General features: G+C 47.1%; 1 protein-coding gene across 2 annotated transcripts in view; it reads left to right on the top strand.

The window, feature by feature from the left end:
* Positions 1-17,129, top strand: part of INSC (INSC spindle orientation adaptor protein) — a gene marked incomplete at both ends in the record, with an annotated part of 110,301 nt that overhangs the window by 76,273 nt on the left and 16,899 nt on the right. For both annotated transcript variants that reach the window (XM_084241090.1, XM_084241091.1), the window contains 2 exons: positions 9,338-9,509; positions 13,983-14,161. In XM_084241090.1, the coding sequence (XP_084097216.1) occupies positions 9,338-9,509; positions 13,983-14,161 (351 nt within the window). The remainder of the gene's footprint in view (positions 1-9,337; positions 9,510-13,982; positions 14,162-17,129) is intronic.

Genomic DNA, 17,129 nt, shown 5'->3' on the forward strand with positions numbered 1-17,129 from the left:
AGTCAGATTCCACCTGACGCTGGAGGAAGCAAGCTGTGCCGCAGGGCAGCCAGGGTCACGCAGTGCTCAGGACATGGTGCAGAGGCCGGGCTGCAGCCAGAAGCGCTGACTAGGGGGACCTGTGCCAGGGGCACAGTGTGTTTAGCCTGTTCAGTAGTGCTCAGCCTGTTCACACTGTCTGCAAACGTCACCACCCTCCAGCCACTTACCTTTTACTTTTCCTATTTTTTTAATCGATCTATCATACCGACTTACCATAAAATATTGATTTACCATAAACATTTACTTTATAAAAGCACAGAATTGGAACCAGTGTTCGCCAGCCTCTGACAGTAAGGGGAGGGCCCTCTGGTCACAGGCAGAAGGAAGCGTGACAAGAAGGAGAGAGACACAGGGGAAGAGGAGGATGAGCTCATCCTACCCAAGCAGCTCCAGTGCACAAACAAGGGGTTCCACTTTGTGAGCACCCCCCACCTCTCCCCCCTCCCCCCACCTCTCCTCCCTCCCCCCACCTATCCCCCCCATGACCTGAGGGGGTGGGGTGGGGTGGGGTGGGGGTGGCCATTGTTTGTGATATTTTAATTTTCTTTTTCCTGATGAGTAGTTATTCTGAGCACTTTTTCATATCCTTCAGCGTCATTTGGTTATCTTCTTTTGTGAAATGTCTGAGCCTTTTGCCCATAGAAAATGAGTTATTTGTCATTTTCTTATTGATTTATAAACTTAAAAAATATTCTATGTACCTATCCTTTGTCAGATATATGTATGGAGAATATATATTTCAGCCTGTGGTTTGCTTTTTCATTCTCTTAATGGTATCATCTGAGGAATGGAAATTCTTAACTTTGATAAAGTCTCATGTATTGATTTCCCCTTTTGTTGTCAGTGTTTCTTGTGTCCTTTTCAAGGAGTCTCTGCCCCCCTTTCCCCCCCCCCAGCCCCACCATGATATATTCTCCTACATTTCTTCTTTTATTGTTTTACCTTTCACATTTAAGGCCTATGATCTATTTTAAGTCAATTTTTTAATGGTGATTAAAATTCAGTGTTTTCCATGTGTATCCAATTAAGCCAGCATCATTTATCAAAAGACCATCTTCTCATCACTTACTTAAAATGGCATCTTTGTTGAAAATAAAGTGATGTCATATGTATGATTTTATTTATGGGCTTTTTTCTGCTTCTTTGGACTTTTTGTCCATCCTTGGGCCGTTAGGGCACAGGGAGGAGTCCTGTAGACTATACAAAATTTTGGTATTTGGTAATATAAATCCTCCAGTTCTTCTTTAATATTATCTTGATAATTCTAAGTTTTTGCACTGCTAGATACATTTTAGAATTAGCTTGTCACAAAACACCTGCTTAGATTTTTATTGGGATTTGTTTAAATTCATAGATAAATATTGGGATAATTGTCAATCAATGAATGTAGTGTATTGCTCTACTAATAAAGATTGTCTTTCATTTCTGTCAGCAATATTTTGATTTTTCAGTGCCAACATCTTACATCTCTTTTTTAGACTTATTTCTGTGTATATTTTATGCTAACTGGTGAGTTTTCACATTTTAATTTCTAGTGACATCATTAATGCATAGAAAATACAATTTTGAGTATTGTACCTAATAATCTTGCTAAGTTCACTTATTGATTTTAATGGTATATAGATTATTTTGGATTTTATATAGATCTGTATTATGCACAGATATGAGGAATAATCATATCATGTGTAAACCAGAGCATTTTTGCTTCCCATTCCTTTTTCTTGTCTTATTACATTGGCTAGGGTTACCATCATATGTAAATAGGAATGGTGATAGTGGATATCTCGATCTCATTTTTGATATCTTGGGGGAATGCTTTCAATAGTTTCATCACTGTTTCATTATTAAGTGTGATATCAGTATCTTTGAAGGGATGATAACATGGTAGCTCAGAAAAGGTAAATGAGTAATTTACTGATTTCACCTTGCCAGTAAATAGCACAGTTGAGATTTTTCTCACTCTTAAAGCTGGTAACTCCAGCCATTTAACAGTTACCTCTAGAACAGCAGTGGTCAAATTAGGATGTCCATTAGAATTATTTGAGGAGTCTTTAAAAATATTGATGCTAAAAGTCCACCTCAAATCAATTAAACCAGGAGTTCTGGGGGTGAAGCCTAGGCACTAGCATTTTTAAACTTTCCCAGATGATTCTAATCATCTGAAAACCAGGCTCAGACACACTGATGGTACAATTCAGATCCCAGCAATGTCCACTAGAGCTTTGCTGAAAATTTGATTTTTTTCACATCACCGCATGTCTAGTAACCCTAATCTAAGAGAAATGAAGTTGTTCTTAGTTACCTTGTGATGCCTTCCTACAGACTCCACTCCTACCACCCACAAATGCCTTGAGAGCATCTGTTCGATGATTTGCTTTAAGGAAAATCATCTGCTTGATGGGGAAATTATTTTCTATTTATATTCCTAAGTGATTCAATCCTTGATTTCTTTTCACTTCAATAAGTCATCTCTTTCTACCTCACTGACTTGTCAGCCAAGCTGGTTATATTTTCCTTTTCATCCATTGTTCTGTTCCCTATTATGTTTTCATATTTATAGGCATCCATTGGGGCACTTAGCTTTTAATCACAGTGTCTTGTTTGAAATACCAAAAGGGGTTATTGGGGTCAGGGATTTATTAGTTTGGGTGGGGGATAATATTCTCCTGGAGGCCTGTTTTCACTTTCTGGAGTTTTCTGCTGAATGATCAGGTCTACCACCACTCCTTAAAACAAATACCTCATTTTATACAGTGAGCCTTTAAGCTTCTGCAGTGTTTACAGGTGGTCCTGAGCTTTGCTTTGCTCTAGCTTTCATCCCATGGTCAGATTCTGTTTCTTGCCTGTGTGTCACTTATTCCACCTAATGCTTCATCCTGTCTCTTGGTCTGTACTTGTCTCTGCTTCCCTGAGCATGACCCTTGCTTTCCTCTCTGACTTGGATTGAATTTCTCTTTGCTGTTCGCTAGGCAGACAGATCATCTCACCCTGCCCAGGATGGGCACGGGGAGGGCGGGGAGCTGCTTACTTTCTGTAGTTTTCTATGGATCCCATGAGCAGAATTCCAACTTGAGATCCCTACTTGATATATATGTGTATACACACACACACACACACACACACACACACACTCTGATATAGATGTCTCAGTGGAAATAAAGGGGAAGGAAGACAAGGACCTGCTGCCCCCCACCCCCAGGCTGAATTTCCACCACATTCTCCTGCTTCTGTTTAACTAGCACCACCCAGTGACCAGCTCTTCTGCTTTCACCTAAAAATCCAACATCCATAAAAGATGTAGGAAACTGGAATCCAGGACAGGGATTTGTGGCGACCCTCTGTGCACTAGCCCATGTCCTGTAGATATTTGCATAAAAGCCACCATGATGCTTTCCCAATGAGCAGCAGGAGAACATTGCTCCTAAATCTTATGTGATCTTTACTATATGTTTTCGGTTCCTCAATTATATGGGTCCCTTGCTCCTTCTCTCACTCCCCAGGGAGAATCTCAAGGTTCACATCTCCCTCGGTGTCTGGCCCTCAGCTGCACCCATGGTGCTGGGCAAGACCATCCTCGTCGCCACTGTGTGCCCTCCTGCGAAGAAAGCTTGGCTTCAGGCCCAGGCAAATCTTACTCCATGTAAAAGCTAATTACCTATAAGTGCTTCTACAGCAATTTCTTTAGGAATGAGAAAGTACTTTAATTAGATTGTTCTCTTGGCATCATTAAGTTGATGACTGGGGATGGGAAGTGGATGGTTTGGGGGTGAAGAATTTCCTGAAATGGGAAGAAGGCTTGAGGAAACTGGCCCCAGGCTGAACAGGCGCTGAGCTGAGCAGCCCCCATCGCCCTGGCTCCCCTCACCACTCCTCCATTCATTGCCCTGCCCAAAGACCCCATGGAGGGGACACAGGGCCGAGTGGGGAGCTCAGGCTGGGAGTCCCTGCCTGGACATTAACTTACTGTGTGGCCTTGGCAGTCTCTTCCCGAGCCTGGGTCTCTGATCCTCACCCTTCAGCCCACACTTCCCAAGCTGACTTCTGAGTGTCAGGCCTCAGCTGGCGCTGCCCCTGGAGAGGGCTCCATGCAGGAGGTGACGTGAGGAGGGGCATGTAAGCGGATGAGCACAGTCCAGCGATACTGTTCACTGTGGTCAGACCAGATGATGTGGCAGCTGGGAGCAGAGGCTCTCTGGGGGATGCGGGGGCATATTCATAGAGCCGGTGGTCTCTTCTCTGGACGGGAGTGAAGAGAGAGTTCAGGGAAGACAGCCATTTCAGGGGAAAGTGAAGTGAATTTGAGCTGCCCATGGAATACCCAAATTAGTTTTGGAATTTAACATAAAGACATTCAGTAACATGTTAGAAATGTGGATGTGGGTACTGGGAAAGAAGGTAAGGGCTAGAGGGCTAGAGGGCTAGGTCTGGAGGTCATCACTGTGAGTTCTGAGGTCACTTGGGAGTTTGGGTGCTGTTGGCTGAAATGGTACAAAGTGAGCCGCTAGCAAGCCTTGGAACGAGCCACCAGAGAGGGGTCAGAGGAGGAGATGGTACGGGAGAAACTCATAAGAAGTGGTTAGCTAGGGAGATGTGTCCCTACAGTGTGTTGTGGAGGTCCAGGAAGGACAGAGGACCAAGATGGAGGGAGTTTCCATGGGAGGAGGTGTCCCAGAGAGCCTGAGGGCCTGGGCTCTGCATCACACAAGTTTCCAAATCCCTTTTAAGCACATGATTCAGTGCTTCATTCATTCTCTCTCTCATCTGTTTCATATTCCATCTCTTCCCCTCATTGTTGATCTGCTATCTTTGCCCCCATCTCTGATTTCTTCTGGATTGATGTCTCTGTTTGCCTCTATCACAGTGCAGGTGCTGGGTTAACGCTGGTTGAATTGTAAAGTGATGCAGGGATCATGCTACTTCTTCTCTGTCCCCTTCTGCAGAATTGCAATTATTCATCTTATTGGTCCTGGTCAGGAATAAAAACGGGAAGCATTCCCCTTCTAAAAGTTCTAGTTCTGGTCTGCATGATCTGAGAATGTCTGAACAGTTAGTTAAACTTGTGGCCCCAACCCAGAGGACTGATTTTTGCTGTGGGGTGTCAGTCCCAGAGGAACCGGAGAAAGGAACTATGGTGGTAAGTCCGGCTAGGAGCCTGCACCAGGCAGGCAGAATGAGGAGACTGAGACTTGGCCCCAGTCTGGGGCAGACCGCAGCCTCCAGATGGGAATGAGGTGGGGTGATGGCACCACCTTGTGGCATAAAGTGTTCATTGCAACCTCTCAGTTAAAAAGACCAATGTCCTCAGGAGCTGGTATTTTCAATCCCCATTATAGATATAAAAGGCTTTAAGTAGGTACCAAAATTGTCCAGATAGTAAGATGCAGAGGAGAAATTAGACTCTTATAGGGTATGTTCTGACGCTACAAGAATTGGATCAGGGGCTGGAGACCCAGAGTCACCGATGTGTGGGGGTGGGGGCGGGGGGGGGGGCCTTTAGGGCTGCCCTCTGCGATGAGCTGGGTGGAGTAGAATAGTTGAGGTGGTGATGACTCTGGATTTGAACCCAGGTGAGTGGCAGCTAGCTGGCAGACCAGCAGCAGCAGAGACAAAGACCCTGGCATCTGAGAGTACCAAAGGTGATCAGGATATGGAGTTCAGTGAGTTGATATATTGCTGGCCCAAAATATAAATTGGTGTAACTGTTTTACAAAATGATTTGGCCACACTAGTAAAATTAAAGATGTGTAGACCTTGGGAGCTAATAACTCCACTCCTAAATTGAGAAAGAACTCGAGAGAAACTGACACACACATGTCAGGACATTTAGAAGCATATTTATAGCAGCACTGCATATTCTAGTAAGAGCTGGGAAATTACGTCAATGTCATCAATGAGAGAATGCCTATATGGGTTGCAATCAACTTAGACAATGAAATACCACACAGCAGTGAAAACACATAACCCTTGGCTACCTGAGTGGGCAGGGGAGTGTTTTCTGAACATAAAGGTGATGGGGAGGATGTTATATACAGTATGATATCATTTATGTCAAGTTGAAAACCTTGTAAAGGTAAACAATATACACATACAATACATCTCTGCAGAAAATAAGATAAATAATCACAAAATTAAGGGTAGTGACCCTTCCAGCGAGAACAAACAGAGGTATGAGGTCAAGAATGGTATACAGTGGCTTTTTGCATTTTATTCTTAGTGTTAAAATGTCTGCATGTTAAGCATGTACATATATATATACACATAGGTGTTCATCTTACCATTTTTATAGTTTGTGAACTTTCTCTATATTATATATGGGCATGGATCAATAATATGTAATATATAACTCAGGTACTCTTTGGAAGGAATGATAATTCATATTTAATAAATTACCAAAAGAGACCTGAATCTTATAAAACACATCAGAAGGAAAGCAAGATGTTAGGCAGTTGCACAGACAAGACACTGTTCCCTGGGAAACTGAAGGGCAGAGAAGAAATTGGGGTCCACATCAGACTGGGTTGGGGTTGCTTTCCTGGAGTCAGGAATCAGAAGCCACGTTCTCAGTGTCTCTGGCGCTGCCCTTCCCTGCAGTGGCCGCGCTCACGAGAGCCCCTCCGTGTGCAGTGCTGCTCCTCTGCTCTGCTCGTCCAGGCTTGTGCTCAAGTCTTAGGTCAAGTTCTATTCTCTTGCATTTATGACCCACTTACTTAACACCTACTATGTACCAGGCCTGGCGCAACCTCAGAGAGCAGGCTGAGCAGCGCCCCCCCAGGAAATAGGAGAGACAGAGATATCACATCTGCTCACAGCTGGTGCATGAACTCGGCTGGGCCTTGTTGAAAGGCAGATTTCAGGCTTACCTGGAGACCTTGGAATAGATATGGCTGGGGCCCAGAAATGTGCTTGAAGGAAGTCTCTTTGGTGCAACTGGTCCACAGAACCCATTTGGAAAAATGGCCCTCCAGTGTGATGTATGCTGTGAGGACCTTGGACATGTTTGGGGGTGACCTGCAGTGAGACTGTTAAGTCCACATGGCTTCCAGGAGGCCTCAGCATAGAGCATTGTAGAGTAAGGAAAAATGTCAGGCTTTTTTGCCCTCCCACCATCAGGAGAGATGATGGATCCTTGAGGTCCTGAACGCATGCCTGATGGCGGGCACCTGGAGTAGAGTGTGGGCATAGGTAGATGGGATTCACCTGGGCTAAGACTGGGCTTTTTTAAGGGCAGCATCACGGGGATGCCAGTAGAAGCCGAGAGAAGGCCAGAGAGCCCATAGAGTGAAGACCTGCTGGGGACTGGGAGGCCTGCCAGCCTCCCAGCCCCCAGCACCCCTGCCTGCTGTGTACCGGGAAATCCCAATAAAAGACCTGCAAAAAACCACTGAGGACTCTGACTCCTCCTTTACCCGGTCTGCATGGGATCCTAGAAAACCTGCGCTGTGGTCATTCCTGACCCTACAAGCATCCTCAGTGGAAATCATGTTGTATGACTTTCCACTCCCAGTGTGTTCGTATTGGCCCACCTGTGAACTTGTGTCTGCAAGCCACGACAGCAGCTGGGGCAGGGACGCAACTCAGGATGATATTCGGGAGACTAGATACTTGAGACATACCCCCATAGACAGAGATCCTCAGTTGCAGCCTTGGATGGTGTGGCGAGGAGGGAGAGGGTGGGTGCCATACAGGTCTCAGAGGTTTCTTAGGTTAGGGATAGGGTTGGCCCTATTTCTGGGCCCAGAACAGCCCCCTTTCTCTCCTTGGTTCAAGTGAGGTCACCCTCCAAGGGGCTGTTCATCAAACACCTGGCGTGAAGCCAGGCCTGCCAGGCCTCCTTGCTGCTGTTTGTTCTTTTATTAAGCACATCCAGGTGAGTTTTATTGCGGACAGTTCCCCGGGCTCCTGTTTCCACATTTGTCTTGTTTGAGTCTGCGATTGCCAAAGGCTCTCACAGCTAATGGACCTTACAGCTCCCAGGAGCCATTTAAGGGAGGCCCACAGCTTGGTGGTGGTGATTAGTCAAACAGAAGGCAACCTCAGGGGCCTGCTGGGGCTGAGTGGCAGGAAGGAAGGGTGTGGGGCCTGCGGCAGGTGCAGGGAGCCTTAGTTCAGGCTTCTCCTCACTTCACCTCACTTTGGTTCTTTCTCTGCCTCATCCCTGCACCCACAGCCCCACTCCATGCCAAGGACTATTTGGCAGCAGGTCCTCAGGCCCATAGGTTCCTGGGGCAGCTGAGGAGCACCACTGGGCTACCCCTGACAATTCACAGCTCCCTTTTTCTCTTGCAAGTCTCAGCTACTGACCTTGAATGGAGGAGGAAGTCAGATGTCCCTCCTCAGGTGGAGTATGATGTCTTTTCCAAGCCATGGACTCGAAGCTGGACTATTTGGGTTCAAATCCCAAACTACTTGTAAAGTTTGTGGTGTGGGCACGTCAATGAACCTTTCCATCTCAATTTCTTTGCCCGTGCAATGTGGGGGGTGATAATCCTCCCCTCGGGTAGCGAGGATTCAGTGCTCCCATACACATGCTGTGCTGAATGGGGTAGCCAGCCCCTCAGAAGCACTCGGTGATCAGGGGCTACTCTTCTTATTCGAGGGGCGGTCAGCCTGGGATAGATCCGGGAAGCTGAATTCTTTGGCATTGGTGTCCCACCACTCCAAGATTGTTCCTTTCTCATGGGTCAGAGAGAGCAAACCCTCCAGGGAAGCAGCCGTCTCTCCCCGGGGAGGAGCGTAGAGGACAAATGGGGGGCAAAGGCATTGAGCTCAGCCTGCAGCTCAGGAAAGGAGGTGGTGACAGCATTCATGGAGCTTCTCTTGAAGTGCTCCCCACTCACTCACTTGCTCTTGGGCATCACCCACTTCATCTCTTCAACCCCCCAACACCCTATCATTGCGTGAAGAGACAGTCTCAGAGAGGCTAAGTGACTAATGTCAAGTCAAGTAGAAGGCATGAAAGAGGGGGCCAGGGTGGGAGATCTGGGGTGTGAGATTTCTAGGTGACCGTTCTTCCCATTGCAGTGAGCTATGGTGGCTGACCAGGGCGATGCTTGGCTTGATATCTGCTATTAGGAAACCTGTGGGAGGTCACTGATCTCTCCTTGGCTCAAGAGATAGGCCTCAGGCTCCAGACTGGACCATTCAAGGGGCCTTGTCCACATTCCACACTGCATCCTGGGCTGTCCTGGGAATCCAGGGTTGGGTCTTGTAGAAAGGCTTGAACCTCTATTTCATTTCTGTTATGAGTAATGCTGTTCCCCAGGATGCACGAGCTGAACCCTCTCTCCATCTGCAGGTGGATGGTGTCCTGTGCTTGGCCGACATCCTGACAGATGACAGCCACTCAGAGGCCACACGGGCAGAGGCTGCAGCCGTGGTTGCTCAGGTCACCTCTCCACACCTGCCCTTCACCCAGCACCTCAGCAGCTTCCTGGAGAGCATGGAGGAGATCGTGACGGCTCTCATCAGTGAGTGGGGTCCTGGGAGGGGGCCATGTCTCAGTTGTCTTCAGGAAGAGCCAAGAAATGCTCCCCACTCACTGCCCCCCCTTCCCTGCTGGAGGGTCACATTGGCTGAATACACCGTTAGGGTGCCTGAGTCGGGCTTTGAAGAGCTTTATCGTCAACCCTCCTGCTACCCTGCAAGAAGACCTCCAAGAAGCAATTTGAATTGGGGTCAGGTCAGGAGGCATTGGCCTTCCAGAATGGATTCCAAAAAAGTTCCACAGATTGGGGGTCTCACATTTTGATACTCAGATCTTTGGCCAGAGAATCTGATGGATTCTGGTGTTCCTGAAGTCACAGTCCTTGTACCCAACAGATGTGGCAGTGATGATGGGCCAAAAGCCTTCTCAGATAGCGTGGTTCACCCAACCTGCTGTCTGCAATCCCACTGTTGCTCTCATATCAAGGGGCCTGGAAAATCCTGACTTTTCCAGCTTCCCTTGTTCATGTACTCCTGGCAGGAGAACCACAGTTTCCTATTAGAATACCCTCTTCCTCCAGTTTCAGAAACTAGGACTCATGTGGATAACAATCCTCATGAAATTTGTTTTGCAAATTGTGTCCTTTCATAAGTTCTGGGGTTCATCTGTGTTTGTGCTTCTATCCCTGTCTCTCACCTGGCTTTATATCCATGTCTTATGGATATGGAACCTGAGTGAAAACTAATTTTGTTAGAAAATTTAGGGTTGGAGACACCAAGCCAGCACTGGGCCTGTCTGGAATAGCACATATTTGGGGACAGCACAGAGCCCTGGACTAGGACTTTGTCTTTCATTCATCCACTCAACAAATAGCTAATGGTCAGCAGCCATGTGCAGGCTCTGGGTGAGTACTCTCACTCCCTGGTCTTGTTCATTGGAAAACTTACTTTATAATTTTCCTACTATATAAAACAAGGGGTGGGGACACATTTCTCTCAAGGGTTCTTCTAGTTCTATAATTTGAAGATCTACAAGTGCTGTGTACTTGAGAGACAATAGTCAAGGTGACTTTATAGCTGGTTCTAGTCGCTGGGGTCAGCAGCACCCCAGGCCAACTGGGAGCAATCAGTTTGCTGATATCCACATTTATTAAAAATTGAGAAAACATACAAGTTGATTATTGAAAGTTTTGGCTGGAGGGAACTCAAGAAACTATAAAGTTCAATGCTTACTCTGGGAGAAGAAACCGAGGCCAAGAGAGGTCAAGGAATCTTCTCGAGGTCACGTAGCAGTGTTAGGAGTCACTGCTGCCTGGATTCACCAGAGCCAGTAGGAATGATAGCGATGCAGAAGAGGTCATGTGGAAGAAGAAAACAAGGAGATTTGAGTCCTGCATTGATTTGAAAAAGACATGTAATGACTAAAAAAGGATTTGGAGTGGGGGGCAGTCACTGATAAAAAATCCATTGGTTGTTTCCAGATAGGAAGGACCAAATTTTAAATATAAGACAAATTCCTAAGTTTTATAGAAAATCTCTCCATTTACAAATGATGGCAAATAATAAAACAAATAAATCAAAGCAGGTATATTCCAAACCACCTTTCACTATTGCTGTACGCCCATCTCTGCTTCTTGGCCCCAGGCTAGATTTCTCCCTGGAGAAAGAGGAGTCTCCTGATGTATCTCACTCTGATGAAGATGCATTGCAGAGTCTGCTCGCAGAGCCAGAGATGGGACGTATCTTCTGGGCAACTCGCCAGGGCTCCATTCTTTGGTGGGAAATAGTCCTCCAATTTCTTGCCATTCCCTGGAAACATTTATAAATGAGTCACTGGAATCCTCAATTTAATCTTCCTAACACATCCCAGGTGATTCAGACCATAGTTCAAATAAATGTGCACCCAAAGGAATAGGCACTTAGATGGTGGTGTTAATAATTGCTGTGTTGGCAGCAATGGCCACTACATGAGAATGAGGGGGGCATGTCTGGACCTAGAAGGCATTCTACAGCAAAATGGGCAAGTGAGTCATATGGCCTCCCCCCCAAGCTCTGGTGATAGAGAGATGGCCTGGGAGAGCTTGACTGAATCCAACAGTTCCCTGAAACTCAGAGGATTGGGTGTTCCTTGGAAGAGGGGTATCATGGAGTTCTTCAGTCTCTGGATAATCCATCCCCTCAGCCCTCGGAGGCCAGCTTGAGTCAGAGCTGTTCGAGGAGCACAGCTGTTCGTGGGCTGTGGGGACTAGTGCTGGTCTGAAGTGGACTTTGCCTTCCTGATGGAATGGAAACAGCCCTGCAGGAGCACCCCAGAGAGAGTCAGAGGGACCAAAGGCCCACAATGGCCTGGAGGCCAGACAGGGCGGACACTTCAAGATCAGGCTGACTGGGAATTGATTCTAGGCCCCAGTTACCAACAATTCTCATTTCTGCAATTTGGGGAGAATCACCTGACATTGGAATCCTCGGTTTCTTCAGCTAAAGTTGCCATAAAAATGGTGTCGTTGGGGAGGTGGAATGACTTAGTGAGGTGAGATGTGCACAGACATGCCTTGCCTGGGCACACACTTGAGAGATGGCAGCGGTGGCTGCTCCTAGCCTGTCTGAGTCTCGGCTGCCACATTGCACATGGGCACAACTCAGTACAGGGTATAAGGCACATGGCAGGTGCTTAAACTCATGTTATTTTCTGTCCCTTGGTGAGTACAGATCAGTCACTGAATTCACCGGATGGTGCAAAAGGTGCTAGTTTCAATATCAGGACCTAAGTACAGAGTCATTGTCTGGAAGCAAGAAGTAGGGATCAGATGGAACAAAGCTCAATTCTGCCTCCTTAACCTTCTTTCTCTCCTGGGGCTATTTTCCTGAATTGTGGCTTCTCTTCTATTTTTGCTTGGAGATGTTACTATGGGAGAGGGCCTGGCCCCAGGAGGCACCTTATTTGATGATCAGTTGGAGCTGAGGGTCACAAGTCAGGCCCTTTGTGATGGCAGAGGGGCAGCACTCTGGACAGAGCCCTCCTTCAGCTCTCCCTGAGGCAGAAGTCCATTCTCGGAGCCCCTGGGGGAACCTGTTCAGTGGAGCAGCGGTTCAGGGACTGGAGTGGCCCTGTCTTCCTTGAAGGCCCTCAGGAAACATACAGATGGTCAATTGGGGCATCTGGTTAGAGCTGGGTTATGGTCACTAGGATCAGATGTAGGACCTCTATGTAGGACATTTCCCCTAAAGCTATAGTGGGAACCCATTGCGAACAGGCAGCCCTTTTCCTGGCGACCCAAGAGAAAATATTGAAGCTCTGCTGATGGCAGCGGAGAGGTAGTGTCTATGTTTCAGCTTTAGCTTCTTTCTTTTTTTTTCCTTTTAAAGATTTTTATTTTATTTTATTTATGCATTCAAGAGATGGGGTATAGGCCAGAGTTGCAGGAGGTGAGAGGAATCACCAGAGACAGAGTGGGGAACAGAACAGGCAGACTGACTGAAATACACTGCTGAGGGGAGCAGCAGGCGAGACAGGAAGGTCTGCTGTGCCATGTGGGTTGCTGCCTGGTTGGGGATCGAACTTGTGCTGCAGAGGCTGCGGATTGCTTCATAGTGTGTTGCTTAACCCCTTGTGCCACCACGGAGGCCCTCAGCTTCTTTCTTAGGCAAATCCAGCGCAGTCTGGCATCCATTACTGGAGACGCATTTGAAGGGTGCTCGTCCTGCCTGAGACTATTGTACATACTGTTTCTTTAGCCAAGAGCAATCTCTTCCCCGCATATTCTCATGCTTTCCCCTTGGGGTCTCTTTATGTACCCAGTGGGCTTTTAATTATCATATACCTTAGAGGGCTTTTTTTTTTTTTAATATTTAAAAGAGCAGGTTTGTTAGAGAAAGGGACAGGAGAGTAAAAGACACTTGCATAGACACAGGCCGGCAGGAAGAGCTGCCCCGAAAGGGACAGGTTTGCTGAGAGAGGCCTGCATGGTTGCAGGTGGGTGGCCTTGAAGAGAAGTACCAGCATGGTCATGGGCAGGCAGGAGGCTGCTGCCCTGCGGAGGGAGAGAGTTGGTGAAAAGAATCACCTGCATAGTCACAGGTGGGCAGACTTTAGAGCTTAGAGCTGCTTAGAGCTGCATTTAGAGCTTATTTATTTTCTCCCCCACATTGATCAGGATTTGCAATTATTAGTATTAACTTCTAAAAAGCCCACTGCTAGATTGTAAGGTTCACAGGGCAAAGACCTGATCCGTCTTGCTCACCATTGCAAGACACCAGCGGCGCATGACACCTGGTATTCACTTGGGAAATGCTTGTTGGACGAAGGAGTGGATGGGGGGCACACACCAGGTTTCAACTCCCAGATCTGCCACGTGTGTAGAAAAAGTCCTCCTCCCACAATCACTTTCCTCATGTGGTGTATAAATGAGTTCTGCATCACCTGCCCAAACTCCCCCCAGACCATTTGTAGGAACCCAGGGAGCACTGAGCGGAAGACACTTGGCAGTGAAGCTATTTTCTTCCTTTTCACTCTTCAGAACTGTGCCAAGAGGCCTCGTCTGGGGAAGTCTTCCTGTTGGCCTCTGCGGCCCTTGCCAACATCACCTTCTTCGACACGATGGCCTGCGAGATGCTCCTGCAGCTAAATGCCATCCGCGTCCTTCTGGAAGCCTGCAGCGACAAACAGAGGGTGGACACACCTTACACCAGGGACCAGGTGCAAAGTTTGGGAGGGGCCAGGCAGGGGCTGTGGCCATAAGGGCAGAGGTCAGTAGGCCGGGGCTTAGGTGCTGGGCCGGAGGAGACAGCATGACAGGGCAGCACAGTCTGCTGCTGGTGTGTGTTCTCAACGTGGCTTGTTACTTTTAGGGCGTTTCTGTGATCCTCCCCCTCACCCGCTTCCTCCAACCTAGCCACTATGGCTGAATGAAAGCTTTGCAGCTCGTGGCTCACCTGTGTGCAGAGAGCACCTTCTGGTTCAGGTGTGCCCATTCCTCTGTCTTTATTCACCCCTGTGCTTTCTAGGAGACACAAGGACACTAGAAGGCCCCTTGTCCTCCTCCAAGCACCTGTAGCCTCACTGTTTCCGTGCCTGTCTCTCATCATACCCCACAGCAAGCTTCTTCCCTTCTCTGCCTCTGTCCAAAATGGTGGTTAAAACAGAGCCTTGATCCAGGCTTCAGCCCTTTTATCAATCTCAAGTCTTTGTATCTTTGAGCTCCATGTAAATTTTTGTTTGGGGTAAAGGGATTTTATACTAAGCATGTTTGAAAACATTGGAGAAGGAGGTTTCAAAGTGTCTTTGAGCTCTGAGGCTGTGGAATTCTATCCTGTTCCACCGCTGCCACATGCAGTCTGCTGCTTAACTATAAAGGGTGGGGGGACCAGTGGGTTTTAGGGCTGTAAATTCTACCAGGTCCTTGAACTCTAAGTTGGATGACCCTCACCCCCAACCCAGCTCATCCTGGTCTGCCTCTTAGCCCCCCACCCCACCTGTTTCTCCCAGCCTCATCACCACATCAAAGCTGCCATAGTTTCCTGTGCCAGCTCCTGCCTCAGGAAGTCCTTCTCCAATGGCTGCAGTCTCCTTGTTGTAAGGCCACACCTCACCATGCAGTATTGATTTTTCTCTTATTTATCACTTTCTAGTTATTTCATGTTCATTTTTTGACATTAAAAAACTTGAGGGCTTGGCCCATGTTCAGTATATATACTACCCCAGGATTTCTTGAAGCCTCTAGCCCAGAGCTGGCACTCCTGGTGAAATTCTCTAATTGCTTCTTTAGGTCACAAAAGGGAAGAAACAGTTCTTTCATCTCCTTAGAATCACTTCTGGAGAGGTAGCTGACTAGAGAAACTCCCAATCAGAGAGAATTGTCTAGTAAATAAGAATTGGCATAACCCTTATCCTATGAGGCTGGTGATGTTTGTTCCATTTTGTAGATAAGAATATTGACACTTGAGAAGGTGTCCCTAAAATCATGTGGTTGGCAAGTAGCTAGCCTGCATTTAAGTCCTGTCCTGACCTATACCTTGGTCCTTAACTCTCTTCTGCTGCCATCACTGAAGTGGTGGCCTTAGACTGAGGGTGGATTCTGCCCAGACCATTTATTTATTCACTGAGTGACTTGGGACACATTGTAGCTTCTTGGATGTCAGTTTTTTCATCTATGAATTGGTACATGAATTTCTACCTTGCAGGGTTATTGTGAGGGTGAGATAGGGCCCGATGCAATACTTAGCCCCTACTGAGACCTTAGTAAGTGATGAACACTATTACTTTTCAAACTTGATACTCCAAGGAAGAATATGAATCACCCAAATCTTTAAACTCTGTCTTCCATGCCATGCAGGATAATGATTCCAGGCCTATTTTTCCTTGAAATCTCTCATTTCTTAGAGTTGAATAAACCATATTTTCAAAGTATGACAGTGAAAACAGAGTGGTGGCTAGTGAGTCTGACCTTGGCTTGGCAGTTGAGGAGACTGTCCAGTGTCCATTGCAGTCCCCCTATCTGTGGATGTATGGAATGGATGGGGAGGACCACTCTGTGTGATCTGCTATGCTCCTCTTTTTCAGATGGGCCCTTCCATTTGGTCTCTCAACTACCTGACATGACTTCCGGTCCTTTCTTCTTCAGCTGTCTCTCCTGTGGCCAACTCTGGTCATTTCATATAAGATGTAGGAGTGAGGCAATAAGAACAGGGATTTGGGGGTTCAATGACCTGGGTGCCAAGCTTTCCTGCCATTACTAATCATGTAACATTGGGCAATTCACTCTGAGCCTCACTATTCTCATCTGTGAACGGAGTTGAGTTGCATATTTCCAACAAAGTCGAAGTAAGAATTAAATAAACTGGGGGCCTCCCTGGTGGCACAGGGGTTAAAGTCTCAGCATTATCAAGCTAACAGCAGCCACTGCAACATGAGTTTGATGCCCTGCCAGGGAGCTAACCCACATGGCGCAGCAGACCTCTCCTGTCTCTCCTGCTGCTCCCCTCAGCTGTGTATTTCAGTAGATCTGCCTATTCTGTTCCCCACTCTGTCTCTGGTGAATCCTCTCACTCCCTGCACCTCTAGCACAGACCCCAGTTCTTGTATGCATAAATAAATCTTTTTAAAAAGAACATTAAATAGATTTTTAGCACATAAGAACTTTAAATTACTGATAGTCCCTACGGCATCATTATTAATATTACTCTTTGGGTGTGTAGCATACGGCCTTAAATGGGGAGCCTCTGGAGTTGAGTTTCCTTATTTGTAAAATGGGCATGATCTCTTCTAGCTCTATGTCCTGTGGCTCTATGTGCAGAGACCCCTCCCTTTGTCATCACAAGGCGTGACTGGCCCCCTCTGGAAACTTCCTAGGAAATTTGATTGATTCCTAGGAAGGCGGGGGCTTGGTGTGAGGGAAGAATGTGGTCAAGCCTTATGCACATGGAAGTTCAGAGTCTGGAATCAGGGATCTCCTGCTATCATCACACAGTTATCTCCCAGTCCTATCCTCTTCTCCTTACTCCCCTCTCCCCGGCCCTCCAAATTTGAGCCAGATACATCTCCTACCATCCACAGGAAGGTTTCCCCTCTTGCCCTGACACAGAGCAACCACTTAGCTAGTGATAGTGCACCCATTAGAGAAACAAATGGCTCTTTCCTATGGCAGAGGGAGGATGAAGGTGACCAG

This window comes from Talpa europaea (genome assembly GCF_964194135.1).
Source record: "Talpa europaea genome assembly, chromosome: 1".
Lineage (NCBI taxonomy): Eukaryota > Metazoa > Chordata > Mammalia > Eulipotyphla > Talpidae > Talpa > Talpa europaea.